Genomic DNA, 19,617 nt, shown 5'->3' with positions numbered 1-19,617 from the left:
AACTACCCACCATGGACTAGAACTCAAGAGGTCTCTTGGATGAGTGGCGAAACGTCTTCTGAACAGCACTGCAAGTCCAGTTGCCTTGATTTACTACAGCTTGATATACAGTGACCTGGATGACTGAGAACCTTCATAAACACTCTACTTGAAAGCATCTCTTCCCCCTCTGTGGAATGGCAGCTAAGAGGCCCAATAAGAGGAGGCACTCACTGTTATACTATTTATTAATAAGTGCTCACGGGAGCACCAGAAACTTCACAAGAAACAAACAAGTCAAGCAAAATGCTTTCCAGACCTGAGTAATAATTTCCAAAATAATCTTTGAAAGAAAGATTTAAATGCTGAAATGTTGTTTACCTATGTGATAGAGTCCAATCCAGTCAGTGGGGTCCACTTCCTCTTTAATATCCCAGTAGATAATTAGATTCTGTGCTTGTCCAAGTGTGTACTCATACATACTAGCCGTTAGACTCGACCGGCTGTCTGAAGTCACCAAATCAGTATCACTGTTTGCCCTGTGGAAGTTCAAGTTCTCTGATCTGGTGCTCTGAGAAGCCAGGCTCTGCAAGTTCTCAGGACTCAAGGTATAGCGAAGCTGAGGGTTCCGGCGCCGTACATAAGACACATGTTCCCTGGAGGAGCCTGCCATTTTGGTGGTGCCTTGAGGTCACCTTCTCTACAGTTGAACTCTGTGCAGAAGGGAAAACAAACAGTCAGTTCTGTTAAGTAAAATTCAATCAACATTGCTAATTTGTATTCGTATTTCATTTTGTAAGTAATCTGAGTATCCAGTAAACTTCATAGCATATTAACATACACAACACAGCAAACTTTCTGATGGCTTTCAATATTACCTACTGAAGAAAGCAAGGAAACACCATCTAATGAAGCTTTCTTTTATGAACTGATGCAGCAAAATCCAGTACAAGTATGGCTGGATCACTCCACAATCCACTGAGCATTTTTAAACACTGGACATACAGATCCTTAGCAGTGCAATATATAAGATTTCAAATGGAAATAAATTAAAGATATTTTATCCAGTCACAAGATCCATTAGTTTTGGAGGAAGTTTGTTCTCTAAAGATTTTTGAGCCGCAGTAAACATCTCTCATTGGAAATATAACCAATAATCACCAAGGTACTGCTTTCAGTCAGAACAATTATTTCATTACAAGCAGCTTACCAACTTATCATTGAAGAAAGCAGTTTCAGATTCTGCAAGGAAATCCTTCAACTAGTGTCGTGTATGAATTAAAACAACTGAGTAAAATCTTTAACAAAATCTGTGATTTCAAACAGAAAGCTTTCCTTGTTCAGACTGGCTTAAGAAAATAGAACAAACATTCCTTTCTACTACAATATTCTTATATAAAAATTGCATTAAAATATTTGATGGCAGTGATGATTTCCAGAAAGTACGTCCTTGATTGACTGTTGGGAATCTACATTTAGAGTCTCTTTTTTAAATTGATAGAACATATAGTTGAATAGTAGTTGATTTACCTCAGGTAATGATGATGTCCATGTATAAAGTAGGTATTAAAAGATATTGTAGATTATTGTATTTTCAATAATGATGGCTCACTGTAGACTCAACCCATTAACCTGCTTATAGGCAACCAACTCAAAAATGTATAATAACAGCCAAATAAACACACGGGTTCAAGAATCTGTGCCTTTGATAGTCTTCCTACTCTTTCATATATCATGCATCAATCACTTGACTGGACTTAATTAAATCTTTTCACAATTTCCTCCATCAACTATTCTACTGAACTACTAAAGAATAAAAAGTCATTACAAACTTAATACAAAATTCCAAATGTTTCAACTTCAGTCCTAAAATGCATTATCCATTTTCAGATACATATTTTTTTTAAATATTATATTTAATGAGCCAGACCCAGCAATTTATTTTAGCTAATAAAACAGTTGATGATTCTACTACTAAATTATATCAAATACACTATAACTTCCATTTTAGTGAATTTCAGCAGAAAGTAATGTAACCAATGAGTCAGCTTAAAATTACAGGTGATTTGTGTTATGAACCCACAGCAAATACTTTATTTGAACAGCAGATTGAGGCAAAATTCATTTTCAGCCTGTAGATCAACTCAGCTTGAATGGTAGATTTCAGAGGAACTATTAATCTCATTCCCCCTTGGCCTCTTGTGCTTGTCATTTCACCATCTGCAGAGATATATTAATGGGAGGAACAAACAAAGTATGTCTAATGTGCTGGTACAGACTGGTTCTGCCAATGTCTTTTGATGCCGTTTCAGGATGTTGGTTTCCCTATCTCTCTGACAGCAACTCAACAAGAAAGATCAGCAACCTGCTTGTAGAGCACATAACAAGACTTCTTTGCCAACAGCAAATCAAAAAGATATAAATGATTTTTAAAAACGCAAACAACAAGTCCTGACGAAGGGTCTCGGCCTGAAACGTCGACTGCAGCTCTTCCTAGAGCTGCTGCCTGGCCTGCTGCGTTCACCAGCAACTTTGATGTGTGTTGCTCAGATATAAATGATTAGTGTGGCTAGTGAAGCACTATCTGCCCTTTTTGTTACTCAGCTTGTGACCTTCAACCTCAAAGATTATACCAGTACAAATTTTAAGCACTATCTGCCCTTTTTGTTACTCAGCTTGTGACCTTCAACCTCAAAGATTATACCAGTACAAATTTAATTTTCTATCTGTAAGCTCTCAATTCATTGACCACATACATTCTCCGCAACTGCAGCAGTTCAGTGCTCAGAGCATGAAACACAATAAAAGGGTAAAGTAGACTAGTTCTGTACTATTGGTATTAATTGTTACAGTCTTTAAATGAGTCTTCAATTAGAATTGACTACATTACATAGACAGTGCAAGTAACATGTTTACAAAGCACAGCCACACCACATAAAATAGCTTCCTTTCTGGCTCCAGGACTCTACAAGTTTGTTCCATTGTTGTGAAGTCAGATGTGATCATGTAAGAATATTGAGGCAGTAGCAGAAAGAAAGTGTATTTTTGTTTTGCCCAGTTTACTTACTAATATTGAGAATTAGCTATTAACTGTGCCCTTTGAGTAAAAGCAGATTGTCTTTGCATTAAAAAAAAATGCAAATTCCATTCACAGCAATTTCCCCTCCAATATCAGTGCAAGGAACAATTGATACAGCAAATAACCTAAACTTTAATTAAATAAATAGACTACCATTTTAAAAATGCAAAACAATATTAATATGCTCATAAACCAATGCAATTGAAGCAAATTATTTGAACTTTGCTGTTCTTGCATACAGTACCCCCTGAACCATCATTATCAACAAGCTCTCAAGTTGCAATTTACATTCAAACCTACACCTGTTCTATCCCCACACCCAGTAACCAAAGAAATCAACTTTAAAAGGTGACTCACATCTCTTGTACAAAACACACCATCTGCACCAACATTTTTGAAATGTTGTCAGTAGTCACAAAAACCTTCGTTTGCTCAGTATTTCTAAACATGGCAAAACACTTTTCTCGAATTTTCTCCAGCTGTCAAGCTCATTTAAATATCAGCTTGGGGAACGACTGAAAATCAAAGGCCGTTTTCAGCTCGTAATGTTGTGGGCTTCAGACATCCATGAAGTTCTCCTGAGACCATGCAATTCCTAAATTGGGTCAAGATCTACACCATCAGCTAAACAAGATTTATACCACACGACAGCAGCCCTACTTCGTGATCCACACACAGTATTTTAGGTAAGCAATTGACATGTTAGCTCTTGCATGTCCCTGCCTTTCAAAAGCTCCACATGTACAGACTCCTAAATGATATTTACCTAGAAAGTTACCAAAATGCCAAGAATCATGTATACATCACAGCTCCACGTTTCTCCCAGTGTCAACACTGTCAACTTTCATTGAACTGATCAATGCAGCTGCTTTTCTCAAAAAGGGAACTTTAACTTTGACTTTTTTTAAAATACAGAGGAAGTAGAATAGAATTTTGCCCTTGTTTGTCCTGCTCACAGAAAGCAGGTCAAATCCAAACGGCTAATTATAGACCAGTCTACTCTCTCAATCACCAGCCAAGTGATGGGACATGTCATCAGGGTTGTCAGGCAGCACTAACAGTCCAGTACCCAGTTTGAGTTTCACAATTACTTAACTCCAGACCCCATCACACACAGGCCCAGTCCAAAAATGGACTGAGCTGAATTCCAGAGCGAGGTGAGTGTGATTGCTCTTTTCATCAAAGCAGCATTCAATTAAGTGCAGCGTTAAAGAACCCTCATAAAACCGAAGTCTCCACAGGCATCCATCAAACACTCCAATCACTGGAGTTCTGTCTTTTGTAAGGGAAGGTAGTTGCAGTTGTTACCAACTGTAATAGTGCAACTGTTCAGCAAATGAGAGTCCATACCAGCATGAAGTAGACTTCATGGGATAATAAATGACTAAGTTAAAAAAGACTGTCAGGTAACAATCATCCCCTAATAAAGGAGCATCTAACTACCAAGTTTTGTCATCCAGTGATATTACCATTACCAGCTCACCCACCAGTAATAACATTGAATGGGCATCATTAATTAGAAACTTCACTGACACAGCCAGATAAACGCTGTGGCTAGAAAAGCAGCTCCTGCAGCAAGTGACTCACCTCCCACATCCCAAAACATTTTCCACTATCTGGAAGGTACAAGTCACAATTGTGATAGACCAACCCCACTTGCCTGTATGAGTGCAGTTCCAACTCAATGGAGGCTCACTTCATCCAGACTGATTCAGAAAAAGAGAGAAAAAGGAGGAATGCATGCCAGTTGGTTTAACATTTAAAACTGAAATTAATCCAGTGAGAGCAGAATATTTAGAAAAATTCAAGATAATCAAAGATAACGTGCTTTCATGTAAGAAAAATCACATTTGACCAGTTTATCAGACTTCCTTGACTGCAGCGTTTGCTGTGGAAAAAGGGAAATGGATGGATGTGCTAACATTTCTAGAAGGCATTTGATAAAGTGTCACAAAGTTATTGTGGGAGATAAAAGCTCAGTGTAGGGGGTAGCACACTGGGTAGAAGATTGGCTGATTAACAGGAAGGAAGAGGGTAGGTATAAATAATTCTTTTTTCTGGATGGTGATGTGTAAAAAGTGTTGTGCCACAGGGATTGGTACTAAACCTTTCATTATATAAATAAGGCACCAAAGATTTCCAAAAGACTCAAAAGTAAGTTGGATAGCAGGTTGTGAGGAGGATATAAAGAGGCTAAAGAGGGATATAAATCAAGTCAGTGGGAGGGCAAAGAACAGACAAAAGCAATATAATGTGGGAATATTTGTGCCACACCAACAACTTCTCACTCAACGTCAGCAAAAGCAAAGAGCTGATCATTGACAACAGGAGGAGGAGGAAACCAGAGGACCATGTGCTAGTCCTCACCAGGGGGTCAGAGGTGGGGGTCAACAACTTCAAATTCCTCTGCATTATCATTTCAGAAGATCTGTCCTGGTTCCAGTATGTAATGCCTTTGCAAAGAAACTACTGCAGTGCCTCTACTTTCTTTGCAACTTGTAAAGATTTGGCATGTCATCTAAAACTTTGACAAACTTCTATAGATGCATGAAGAATATACTGACTGGTTTCATGAGAGCCTGGTATGGAAATACTAATACCCTTGAACAGAAAAGCCTACAAACAGTAGTGGATACAGCCCAGTCCGTCACAGGTAAATGTGCTCCCCACCACTGAGCACATCTACAAGGAACGCTGTCGAAGGAAAGCAGCATCCATGAACAAGGACCTCCACCGGCCAAGTTATGCTCTCTTCTTGCTGCTGCCATCAGGAAGGAGGTACAGGAGCCTAAGGTCCACACACCAGGTTCAGGAACAGTTATTACCTCTCAACTATCAGTCTCCTGAACCAAAGTGAATACCTTCACTTTCAAGAAGTGCAACTCCTGTTCTCACTATTTATTTATTTATTTATTCATTCTTTCTTTGTATTTGCACAACTTATCTTTTGCATAATAGCTGTTTGCCCAATTTTTGGTGCAGTTTTTCATTGATTCTAATGTGTTTCTTTGTATTTATTGTAAATGCCCACAAGAAAATAAATGCCAGTGTAGTATACGATCATACTTGGATATTATACTTACTTTGAACCTGTTCATTTAAGCAGGAAAGATAAAAGGAAGTTTATTACTTAAATAGTAAGAGACTGAAGATGAATCTGGGTATATTAGTAGATACTTTGAATGAGGCCAGTATAGAGGTACTGCAAGTAATCAGGAAAGCTATCTTTTATTACTAGGGTAATTGAATTCAAATGTAGGGAGGAATGTGAGCACATTCAGTACCCCATGTACAATACTGGTCTCCTTATGTATGTCAATCTGTTAATGCAATAGAAGAAGCTCAGAAAAGCTTTACTAGGCTAGTAACCAAAATGGGTGGCTTGTCTTGTGAGGAAAGGTTGAAAAAGTTAGTTGTCACTCGATTGAAATACAGAAGACCTTGAAGGGTCTTGACACATTGGATATAGAGAGGATATTTTTCTTAGGGAAAAATCTAGAATTAGGAATCATTGTTTAAAAATAAAGAGTCACCCTTTAAAAGACAAGGGGATGATCCTTTCTTCTCTTTCAGAGAGTCAAGAGTCTTTTATACTTTCTTGCTTAAAGGGTGGTGGAAGCAGAGCCTTGGAATACTTTAATGGCAGAGTAGATTAATTAGTAATGAGAAAGAGGCAAAAAAGTTTCCATGGGTAGACTAGAATAGAGTTTAAGTTATAGTCAGAGAGTGGGGCTGGCTTCAGGGAGTGAGTGGCTAACTCCTGTTCCTAATTTTGCTCTACCGACTGGTATCCCAGCTAACATCCCACATAATCATTGCCTCCATCACTGGTGCTAACATCCACCAACAAATATACAATTACCCTGCCTTGTGATCACTCCCTTTACTCGTCCCACAGCCACACTCAACCTCCACGGCCCTGCAACTGCTGCAGGCTCAGCACTATCGTTACATTGGTCCTCACACTAACCAGAGCTATCCACAAGCAAGATAAAACTGCACTCAACAGCAACACAAGCCCAATCACCAACCACCATAATCGACTCCTGATAGCTTCTAATGTCGCTACATGTTCTGAAGCATTTAAAAAGTTTAAAACATTTAAGTTTACAAATGTATTAACAAAACACTTGATAGCACATCAAAACTCATTAATTAAACAAAAATAAAATTACTTTCTTAAGCAAAGATCGTTGATCACATTCAAATGATGCACACACAAAATGTGCGAGCTAGGGCTGCCATGAATATTCCAATAGAAAGTGGAAAGTCACATTCCCATTCTGTATTACCCCACTGTAATATGCATGAGGGACTGTAATACACTGATTACAGAAGGGTGATCTGTTAGTTTTTGTGCGAGGGAGGGGTTGGGGGTTTGGGGTTTGCAAGTTTTGTTTTTTTTCTTCTGATGGGGGGAATGTCTTTCTTTCAACTACTTCTATGGTTTTCTGTATTTTTGACCGTCTGAAGATGACAAATCTCAGAGTTGTATTTTGCATACATACTTTGCTAATAAAATCAACCTTTGATACATCGACACAAAAACACAGTACAGCCAGTCAGCAGTTCTCCACAGAACTATCAGCCAACCATCAGCTTCATCCAGCCCAGTATCCCTTTGAATAAGCAACTTCAATGAACAAACACTTGTATCTGTTTAGCAATGTGATACTGGCATAAAGCTCTTAAATAATTTCTAAAAAGAACTCTGCCGTAACACTAAAAATGAAACACAAGGTTAAAATAATGTTGAGTTGTGATCTGGCAATATGCTCACAGAGAATCCACAGCACTGTTTCATCTAGCCTCAGAAAAGAAAACTACTGTAGTACTAATATATAATGCTACTCCAAGCAAATCATGGCTTAAAGCATTTTCTTTTAGCTGTGTGTCAAAATATACACCATGAACAATGCAGCTGCTTGAACTATCTTAAACTGACAGTACTCTTGCCATGAACAAATAACAAGGCAGTAAAAAGAAACAGAACTAAAAATATTACTGCTTGCAAATTATGATAAAAACTGAAGATTGGTTCTTGTTTGAACTAATATCTGCTACATTCACATAACTGCAGAATACTCCCTGACAGAACATCCTCTTGGCCCCTGGACAGGACAAAAATCTGCCCAGGAAGGCTAAACTTTAAGGAGAACCTAATTAAGTTGGGCAGCAAAAATCTATTCACTTTGGGTTCCTTCCTCAATTACTAACCTATTATGCCCCATGCACAACTACACCATCATCTCTAGCAACACACATCAAAGTTGCTGGTGAACGCAGCAGGCCAGGCAGCATCTCAAGGAATAGGTATAGTCGACGTTTCAGGCCGAGACCCTTCGTCAGGACGAAGGGTCCTGACGAAGGGTCTCGGCCTGAAACGTCGACTGTACCTCTTCCTAGAGATGCCGCCTGGCCTGCTGCGTTCACCAGCAACTTCGATGTGTGTTGCTTGAATTTCCAGCATCTGCAGTATTCCTGTTGTAACCATCATCTCTAACTGGCTATCTACAAGACTGAGCAGAGATGGCAATAAAACGTTCCAGAAATTTCATCTTCAACCAGTCTTTAAAACATGACTTTGTCACTCATATGCTTGCTGCCTCCTTCCCTACCGGCCCAGTGTGGTTTAATCATATCCTTATCTTCACCCCTTCAATAGCTGATAGCTGAAACACAGCAGAGGCCATCTGTAGTTACTCCGTGGGCAGGGTCGCAGTAAGGCAACTTTGTTTCAGGTTCACAGGCAACAGCTCGCATTCCATGCCATGACAGTGGGTAGTCCGAAAAATCCAACAGGTCCGCCAGTCCCTCTCTCAGGAGGGTTTTGGGTGTTCCCTATTTGAATGGTTCCAAGGACCTCACCCGGTGGCAACCCCTCCTGGACTGTCCCTCTGATTGTTGCCTTATCCATTGAAAAGGAGCAGCTCATATGCATCCACTCTCATTCCGGCCTGGGGTGACTGCCTTTGGACGCTGTGTACAATTTCTTCTCTTTCTCAGTCTGCCTTGCCATCAAGATGGAACTTGATGGCTCTACCGTAACTCCGGTCCCTTCCCATTTATTTTCCCAATATCTTTCTATCCTGATCTACATAACTAATCATCATCCTCCCAGAACCAGCCATTAACATTTTGTTCACAGCTTGCTGTAACACCTCTGTCTTCATTTGTGTTCCCGTTCTCTTTCATCCACAAGTGTGTCTCCATCAGGACTGGTCAGATGCAAAGCAACAGGCTGATGTTAATCACTTATGTTCTCTGGTGTGACATTGTTACTGTGTGGATTTGATCCCTTGATTTTTTTTAAAAAGAGAGCATGGAATAGGCCTTTCTGGCCCTTTGAGCCACACTGCCCAGCAACCCACCCATTTATCCTTAGACTAATCACAGATCAGTTTACAATGACCAATTTACCTACTAACCAGTACGTCTTTGGACTGTGGGAGGAAACCAGAGCACCCAGAGGAAACCCATCGCACACAGGAAGGAACGTACAAACTTGCTTACAGAGAACGATGGAATTAAATTTCGAACTCTGATGCCCCGAGCTGCAATAGCATCACGCTAACCACTACGCTAATGTGGCACCCCTGTGCAGGTGACAAGAAGGTGAGTCATTTGGTTTAACCTGAATCCAGTGTTTCCACTGGCTGCCTTGCCGGGACTGTACACAAACACAGGTGTCATTTGTCAGAAATGCCACCTGTGGTCCTATCCAGCTGGGAGTGAATCCTGCCTTTTCAAGTAGCTCCCTTACCACGATTTGGCTCTGGGTGAACCATCTTCTCTCCCTCAGGCTCCCTCTCATCAGCAATACGTCACTGATGTTTCGCTGGGACCCTCAAGACTTGAAGATGGCTACAATGGTCCTTCACGTCATCTTATTAAATTGGCACCAGTAGTTTCTTTCTGGACACTTCCTATTTCTGTCATCTCATGTTCTTCTGTTGCTCTGACCCACACATATATTCCCATTCTGCACCTTACTCTCCCCTTTTCTTTCATTGCTGCTTCTTTTCTTTCATTGCTGCTTCTTCCGCAGGAAGCTGCATTGCTTCGAATAGTTCTCGCCTGTGCTTGACCTTTTGACATGATTGCCACACATTGTCCTGCCTCCTCTCCCTGCTTGTGGCTGCTTCCTCCCTGTGGGCCACATTGCTGCTCTGTGAATCATACACATTTTCTATCCCTGTCTCGTCCATGTTATTCCTCCTTTCCTAAATCTACAGTAGGATAGTGCCTGCCTTTTTTAGTGCGTCTATCCCTTGTAGTACCCTCATTGTACGGTCACACACAAAAATCCACAGCAAGTTACACTCCCTCAATCTCAAGTACCTGAGACTGATGTTTCTCAGCCTTTGTGCTTTCACCTCTTACACTGGTAATGTAAGTTGCCCCTCCAGTCATGGGCAAGGGTAGATCAATTATTGACACTGACAAATCTGTGTCGGCTAACATTTCACATTGCTGGCCCCTAATAAACCTCTTGTGTACGTCTGTGGGTGACCACTAAAGGCAATGGAGGCTACCACCAACCATTTGTCTGTCCTTGCCAGCTCTATGATCTAATCAGCAATCAGATCGGACAGAGAGGGCCCTGCTGTGGCTTCTGCCTGTTTTGATGAGTGAATCTCACAGCTTCCTGCAACCATGCCCTGAGAGGCCACAGCTTTAATATACCTTGAAGAAGGGTCTCAGCCCAAAACATCAACTGCTTGTTCATTTCCATAGATGCCCGCCTGACCTGCTGAGTTCCTCCAGCATTTTGAGTGTGTTGCTTTGGATTTCCAGTATCCACAGAACTCCTTGTGCTTATCAGCTGTACCCCTCTGTGTCTTATTCTGGCACTCCCTTGTTGGGTACCCCTGTTGCTGGCACACAAAGCAAGTCCACTGTGCAATCGCAGCAGCTACAGCCACTTTACAACTTTTCTTCCCTCTCCACTAGTCTATCTCCCAGTGAGGTAAGTCATTCCCATTGCTATCTCCAAATCTACAACTTCCTGGTGGGCTGAGCTCAGGCCTTCCTTCAGCATTTTCAGGAAGACTGGATCATCCCTCCCTGGATTGTCCAACTCTGAATACTCCTCATATGCTCAATATTTACGTTCTGCAGGCTCATCAGCTCTCTGAGCTACTGTCATTATCATTCCCCAGTAACTCTCACCTCTCCCCAGTCACTGCCTCACTTCCCCATTAAAGCATCGATATCTCTCTTCATTCCTGGCACTCCCGGTAGCTGCCTTTGCACCAACAGATGTACCGGGTACAACTTCTCCCTTAAATATTTCCAACTAATTCCCATATTAGGCAAAATATGAGGGATGGATAAATATTAAACAGTGCATACTTAAAACCACAGAGCATGTACTCTGCAATCTTCCACTTCTGTGCCGCTGAAGTCATGATCCCTTTCCATATAAAGGTCCGTTACCACAAAGTTTCAAAACACATTCACAAACAAATATGCTGCTGTACAATTTCCCCAAATGAGTACACTCGCATCCTCTGACATCCCAGATGGTCAGTAAACATGATTCGCAACTTGTGGCCCTGTTTCACCAAACTACCAAAAATGTTTGGTCCCTTACACAAACACACACTTTTATATCTCAAACAAGAGAAATATCTGCCGATGCTAGAAATCAAAGCAACACACACAAAATGCTGGAAGAACTCAGCAGGCCAGGCAGCATCTATGGAAAAGAGTAACCAGTCAATGCTTCAGGCAGAGACCCTTCATCAGGACTTTTACATCTACCAGTTCAGTTCTCCACCATTTTTGTTGATACTTTGTGATCCCATGGTCGGTGACCTGAACTGACCTAAGCGTGGGTGCTATTCTTGAAAATACTCATTCCCTGAGACTGCTTAAGTGGGGATGTACAAAGTGGGTCATGAATGTATCCCGGATAAGCCCCCAAATGTTGCCACTATGATCACAAATCACTGGAGAGGAATTGGAACTGCTGATATAGAAGTTTTTATCTCTTAAGGCGACTCAAAATACATTACATTTTTATACCCTTAAGATCAATAGGCCACTCAATACAGTTTCAACAGTTCAATGACAGTTTATTTCAATACTTTGGGTTGACCACGCTTCCTTTGAATTACATATCTACAGGGGGAGACACCTCTGAATGTTCAAATGTCTTTGGGTAATTAACACAATCCTATTATTTTAATGTTTAGCTGATGCATATGAAAAATTAGTCTGTGGGTCAGCCTGTGCTTTTACCCTCAATTTACTGTTTGCAGTTACAAGAAAAACTGAAGACTGGTTCTTACTTGAATTGGTATCTGCTATATACACACAGAACTCCAAGCAACACTCACAATGCGCTGGAGGAACTCAGCAGGTTGGGCAGCATCCGTGGAAAAGATCGGTCGACATTTCGGGCCGGAACCCGCCTGAAACGTCGACCGATCTTTTCCACGGATGCTGCCCAACCTGCTGAGTTCCTCCAGCGCGTTGTGAGTGTTGCTTTGACCCCAGCATCTGCAGATTATTTTGTGTTTACAGAACTCCAGAATACTCCCCAACATTAACACTTTACTTCATCAGCAATCAGAAACCATTTATTGTGCCTTCTGTAAAGAACAATTTTTTAAAAAAACTCAACCAAAACTGGTAAAAATTACAACTTGAAAACACCCAACAGCTCTCTCTATAACTTGCCAGTGCTGAGCTATGCCCAAGTCTCAAAGTTTGCTTTGTACAGCTAATCCTTCCCAGCACCAACGGCTCGGCTAGAACACAGATGGTTCACAAAAACTGCCCAAGCTTTTTACATTGTTAGAATTGACAATGTTCTGATCAGGACCAGGTAGTGAACTTGTCTGCATGCTAAATTGAAAAAGCACCTCTGAGATGCAGCCAAAACAAGATGTAACAAGCCACAGTAGAGGCATTTACTGGCAACGCAGTGCTTCTTACAGCAGAAAAAAGAAAAAAAACTAGCATACCCTAGAGCAAGAAACCATCACGATAATAACAATCAAGGGAGAGCCAAATTTGAAAGAGTATTTGGAAGAAAGAAAATAATATGTGGGATGAATATAAACATTCTGTTATAGCTATTCACATATACACACTCTTATCAACTAACAAGTTGGGCATCTGTCCCCTCTCTATTCACAAACTATTCAAATTAGATCTGCAAGCCATCATCCAATTGAATCTGCAATTTAAAGACAATCCAAGAAAGAGCATAGTGACATTGGGTCTCAGTAGGAAAGCAGGAACACTTAGCTTTCCACATCATCTAAAATTTATGAAGAAGCATTTCCGATAGAGTTCGAAAATTTCATTAATCCTGGGACTGCAATTTTTAAGTATAGCCAGACGTAAATTAAAATGTCCTGCTTGCACACAGCTACAAATCCATGTTAAAGTCAAAATTATTTTAATACTTCCTATAGTTAGATTTCCGAGTTGCACATAACAGTCAGTCACCTCATTTGCTCCAGTTTAAATGAAAGATTCATCATTATCATCAGGTGCCATGCCCAGTTTGAGCTTTGACTGCCATGGCCCACACACTCCTGTTTCGTTCAAGTGGATCAATTCATTGGTGTTCATTTCCAGTTGTCTGGCCGCTGTCTCCATCATCATTTGTCTTTGTCTTCCTTTTGCTTTCTTCCCTTCAATCTTTGCCATAATTACCGTACATTCTACCTCCTCTTTCCTAATCACATGTCCAATGAAGTTATGTTGCCTTTTCATGATCTCATACATTATTTCTCTTTTTGTGTTTGCTCTGTTCATGACATCCTCATTAGATATTCCTTTCGACCATGATATTCTTTGCATCCTCCTCAAAAACCACACCTCTGCTGCTACAATTCGTTTCCTCATTTTACTAGATATTGTCCAACATTCTGAGCCATATAACATAACTGGATAAACTTAACATTTCAGTACTCTGAGGCGGGTTGTCATGCCTAGTTTAGTATTGGTCAGTATACTCTTCATTCTTGTAAAGGTGTCTTTTGCCATCCCTATTCTTCTTTTGATGTCCAAGTCGCACCTGCCATCTGATGTCACCCATCTTTCTCAGTAGCGAAAGTTCTGTACTTGTTTTATGTCTTCCTCGTTAAATTCTTAGAAGTATTTTGGTGATATGACTCATTAAACTTATGGTCCTATGTAATTCACATTCTATTGCTCCAGCTTTCTCAGGAAGAATGATATATACTGATTTTTTTCATCTCTTCTGGTATTATTCCAGTCTCATAAATGTCATTGATTAAATCAGTAAGTTTTTCAATTCCATAATCTTCAAGGGTGATAATTTGTTCTATTACTAATTCATCAGGACCTACTGCCTTTCCTTTCTTCATCTTATTTATTGCATTATGGAGCTTCAGATTTTAAAATACTTGGACATCCAATATTTTTCTTAATTTCTGATTTTTCGCCTCGATCATCTTCAAACAATTTCTGAATATACTCAGTCCATCTTTTCATAATCTCATCTTTTTCCATGATAATGGTACCATCCTTTGCTTTCAAACATCCACCTAAAGAGCAGAGGGGCTTTTTACCAGTGATATTCTTGATTTGTTGATGTAGCCTTTTTGATTCTTTCCAGTTGTTCACATTCCTGGTTTAACCATTCTTCTTTGGCTTTTTGACATAAGCTTTTAACTTTTTTTCTAAGAATTTATATTCCATAGGATTTGCTTTCTTCAGTCTCCTTTCTTCCATTAGATTTTTGATTTCATCTGTCATGCATTTATTCTTTGTGCTTTTTTTCTTTTTTTAGGAATCACTGACTTTGCTGATTCTACCAAGGCATCCTTTAGAGAGTTAAATTTCATTTCTACATGATTGCTATCGTCTTCAACAGATTCTATTTCTAGACTTTGAAATCTATTCCTTACTTCAATTGTAAATTTTTGTCTTAAGTTTTCTTCTATTAAATGAAAGATTACATTCACATTTTAGCAGAAAAGATTGATTACAGACCACTGAGCAGTGACTCCAATTGATGCGCATGTTGGGATTGCCTGACTTTTCACTGGAGCACAAGATTACTTCACCTGAATGAAACTGTACCATCCTCTGCATTCAGAACATGATGTACAAAAATGCACCAAGATGAAGAGGAGAAAAACAATGGCTCAGAAAAACTTACACAACAGAGTTTTGGATATCCTAAAGAAAAAGGTTCCGTGAAGGCCAGCTTTCTTACAATTTCTGGCCATTCTTTATCAAAGGGCAGATGATGATTGGCTGGAAAATGGGGGCGCTCTTAGAATGGGGAAGAAAACTCACTGCCAGACCCCAGTTAGTAGAGATTGGCAACAAGATCTCCTCCACACTCACCATCAACAAAGGTGCAATACAGGTCTGTGTGCTTATCCCCTCCTCTACTCATTTTATACTCATAATCGTGTGGTTGAGCACAACTGCAATGCCATATCAAGTTTGCTGTTGACACCACTGCAGTTCGTCAAATCAAAAGTGTTGACAGGTAGGTATATAGAATGGAGATTGAAAACCTGATTGAGTGGAGTCTCATTAGCCACTGCTCACTCAGCTTTAACCATCAACCAACCCCGATGTCAGAGGTTTTGAGAGGAGGGCATTTCACTCAGGTCCACTGCCTGTGTAGAAAAAGGAACAGCGGGTCACTACCGGGTAATAGAGCTTTGACCAGCGACCAATCCACGTTTGGGATCGATCAGCAACAGCATATTAAAGGAAGGCAGGAGCAAGCGCAGCAGCTGTAGTCTGAGTGGACAGAGTCAGATCTTGAGGATTCAGCTCTTCATGGGTCTTGAAGAGAGGCTTCAATCAGAAAGCAAAGAAAAGCAGAGCTTAAGATTTTTTTCCATTCCTTTCTTTATATCTACTTAGCTAGGACAGTAGAGATGCCAGGCAGGAGAGTGGAATGCGGGATGTGGGAAGGCAGAGAGATCTTCAGTGTCCCTGATGACTTCAGCTGCGAGAAGTACATCCAGCTGCAACTTCTAACAATCTGCGTTAAGGAGTTGGAACTGGAACTGGATGAACCCCGGATCATTCGGGAGGCTGAAGGGGGGATCGATAGAACATGTAAAGAGATAGTTACACACAAGGTGCATGACACAGGAAACTGGGTGACAGTCAGGATGGGGAAAGGGGTTAAGGAGCCAGTTTAGAGTACCCCTGTGGCCAACCCCCTCAACAGCAGGTATATCACTTTGGAAACTGTTGGTGGGGGGAGGTGGGTGTGGACTTAACAGAGGAAAGTCACAGTGGTCAGGTTTCTGGCACTGGGTCCAGTTCTGTGACTCAGAAGGGAAGGGAAGTGGCAGGGGGAGGAAAAAGCATTTTGTGGTGATAGGGAATTCATTAGTTATGGGAACAGACAGGAGGTTCTGTGGATGAGAATAAGGTTCCCAGATGGTATGTTGCCTCCAGGGTGCCAGGGCCTGGGATATCTCAGATCAAGTCCTCAGCATTCTAAAGTAGGATGGTGAACTGCCAGAGGTTGTGGTCCACGTAGGTACCAATGACCTGTAGTTGGACGAGTGACAAGGTCCTGCATAGGGAGTTCAGCGAGTTAGGTGCCAAATTAAAGGAACAGGACCTTCAGGGTTATGATCTCAGGATTGTTACCCTAGCCACATGCTAGGGAAGCCAGAACAAAGAAGATTATACAGTTTAATATATGGCTAAGGAGTTGATGTAGGAGGGAGGGCTTACAATTTCTGGATCATTGAACTTTCTTCTAGGGAAGGTGGGACCTATACAGAAGGGACAGTTTGCAGTTACACTGGAGGGGGACTAATATCCTGAAGAGGAGGTTTGTTAATGCTGCACAGCGGGGTTTAAACAAGAGTTTCAGGGGATGGGAACCACAGTACCAGAACAGTTAATGAAAAGATAGTGGAGGCAGATGTTGGTAAGACTTCAGACAAAGTTAGGAATCAGAAGGTTGAGCATGACGAGAGCAGTGTCCTAAGCTGTGTATATTTCAATGCAAGCAGTATTGTAGGAAAGGCGGATGAAGAAGAGGTTGCTCAGAGTCAAAGGCAGAGAGGAGAGACTGTTGATGGTGCAAAATTGCAGTCAACATGATGAGCTGCAAAGTAAAAGGTAGACGCAATCGAAAAGGGTGAATACAGGATTTAAGGTGTTATATTTGAATGCACGCACTATATGTCATAAGGTAGATAGACTTGCAGCACAGTTGCAGTTTGGCATGTATGATGTTGTAGGCATCACTGAATCTTGGCTGAAGGAAGTTTATACCTGGGAGCTTAATGTCCAAGGATACACATTATATCAAAAGGACAGGCAGGAAGGCAGAGGGGTGGCAGTGAGCTGTTGGTACAAAAATGAAATCAAATCATTAGAAAGAGGTGATATAGGGTCAGAAGGTATTGAATCATTGTGGATAGAGCTAGGGAACTCCAGGGGTTAAAAAAAAAAAACCCTGATAGGACACCCAAATAGTAGTCAGCTTGTAGTCTACAAATTACAATAGGAGACACTGTAGAAAATACATGCCAAAAGAGTGATGGTCATGGGGGATTTCAATACCCAGGTAGATTGAGAAAATCAGATAGGTGCTGGATTCAAAGAGATGAAATTTCTAGAATGCCTATGAAATAGCTTTTTAAAGCAGCTCATAGCTGAGCCCATTAGATTATCAACTATTCTGAACTGAGTGTTGTGCAATGAACCAGAATTGCTTAGTGAGCTTAAGGTAAAAGAACCCTTAGGGTTCATAATATGATTGAACTCTCCCTGAAATTTGAGAAGGAGAAGCTAAAGTCAGATGTATCAGTATTACTGTGCAGTAAAGGAAATTGCAGAGGCATGAGAGAGGAGATGGCCAGAATTGATTGGAAAAGAACACTGGCAAGGCTGATGGTGGATCAGCAATGGCTGGAATTTCTGGACGCAATTTCAAAGGTACAAATTATATACATCCCAAAGAAGTAGTAGTATTCTAAAGGCAAGATGACACAACCATGGCTAACAAGAGAAGTGAAAGCCAACATAAAAGCCAGAGAGAGGGCATATAATAGATCAAAACATTAGGGTGAAGTTAGAGGATTGGGAATCTTTTAAAAACCAACAGAAAACAACTAAAGTGTCATCAAGGTAAAGATGGAATACGAAAGTAAGCTAGCCAATAATGTTAAAGAGGGATACCAAAAGATTCATCAGATTCACAAAGTGTTAAAGAGAGGTGAGAGTGGATATCAAACTACTGGAAAACGATGCTGGGGTGGTAGTAATCGGGGACAAGGAAATGAAAAATGAACTGAATAAGTATTTTGCATCAGTCTTCACTGTGAGGAACAAAAGCAGTATAGTGGACATTCCAGGCATCAGCAGTCATGAAGTGTGTGAAGTTACCATTACTAGAGAGAAGAATCTTAGGAAACTGAAGGTCTGAAGGTAGATAAGTCACCTGGACCAAATGGTGTACACCCCAGGGTTCTGAAAGAGGTGGCTGAAGAGATTATGGAGGCATTAGTAATGATCCTTCAAGAACCATTAGATTCTGGAATAGTTCCGGAAGACTGGAAAATTTGTAAATGTCACTCCACTCTTCAAGAAAGGAGAGGGACAGGAGAAGGGAAATTATAGGCCATTTAGTCTGACCTCAGTGGTTGGGAAGATATTGGAGTCGATTGTTAAAGAATGTGGTTTTGGCATACTTGGGGGCACATGATAACCAAAAAATAACTGAAGGGAAAATCTTGCCTGACAAATCTGTTGGAATTCTTTGAAGAAATAACAAGCAGGATGAACACAGGAGAATCAGTTGATGTTGTGTTCTTGGATTTTCAGAAGGCCTTTGACAAGGTGCCACACGAGGATTCTTATCTGGCATGGATAAAGCAGTGGCTGATTGGCAGGAGGCAAAGAGCAGGAATAAAGGGAGCCTTTCCTGGTTGGCTGCTAGTGACTATTGGTGTTCCACAGGGTTCTGTGTTGGGACAGATTCTTTTTACATTATATGTCAATGATTTGGATAGTGGAATTGATTGCTTTGTTGCAAAGTTTACAGACAATATGAAGATAGTTGGAAGGGCAGGTAGTTTTGAGGAAGTAGAGAGACTACAGAAGGACTTAGACAGATTAGGATAATGGGCAAAGAAGTGGCAGATGAAATACAGTGTCAAGAAATGTATGGTCACGCACTGTGGTAGAAGAAATGAAAGAGTAGACTATTTTGTAAATGGAGAGAAAATTCAAAAACGGAGGCACAGAGGGACTTGGGAGTCCTTGTGCAGGGTTCTCTAAAGGTTAATTTGCAGGTTGACTCTGTGATGAGGAAGGTAAATGCAATGTTAGCGTTCATTTCAAGAGGACTTGAATATAAAGGCAAGGATATAATGATGAAACTTTATAAAGCACTGGTGAGGCCTCACTTGGAATATTGTGAGCAGTTTTGAGGCTCCTCTTCTTAGAAAGAATGTGCAGAAACTGGAGAGGGTTCAAAGGAGGTTCACGAAAATGATTCCAGCATTGAATGGCTTGTCATATGAAGAGCATTTGGTAGCTCTGGCCCTGGACTCACTAGAATTCAGAAGAATGAG

At 40.7% G+C, this 19,617-nt stretch overlaps 1 protein-coding gene across 8 annotated transcripts in view; it reads right to left on the bottom strand.

Annotated features, from left to right (window-relative positions):
• The window catches only part of hecw2b (HECT, C2 and WW domain containing E3 ubiquitin protein ligase 2b), a 363,894-nt gene that overhangs the window by 255,910 nt on the left and 88,367 nt on the right, over positions 1–19,617 (bottom strand). For 6 of the 8 annotated variants that reach the window (XM_072261633.1, XM_072261634.1, XM_072261631.1 and 3 more), the window contains exon 2: positions 361–692. In XM_072261633.1, the coding sequence (XP_072117734.1) occupies positions 361–652 (292 nt within the window). In that variant the 5' untranslated portion in view covers positions 653–692. Of the gene's footprint in view, positions 1–360; positions 693–3,824; positions 3,843–19,617 lie in introns of those variants that run through there. The other 2 variants (XM_072261635.1, XM_072261636.1) reach the window with 2 other exon arrangements.

Source organism: Mobula birostris, chromosome 6 (genome assembly GCF_030028105.1).
Source record: "Mobula birostris isolate sMobBir1 chromosome 6, sMobBir1.hap1, whole genome shotgun sequence".
In the NCBI taxonomy this organism is placed as follows: Eukaryota; Metazoa; Chordata; class Chondrichthyes; order Myliobatiformes; family Myliobatidae; genus Mobula; species Mobula birostris.
The sequence above is the reverse complement of the archived record's forward strand: the minus strand, read 5'-3'. Positions and strand labels throughout refer to the sequence as shown.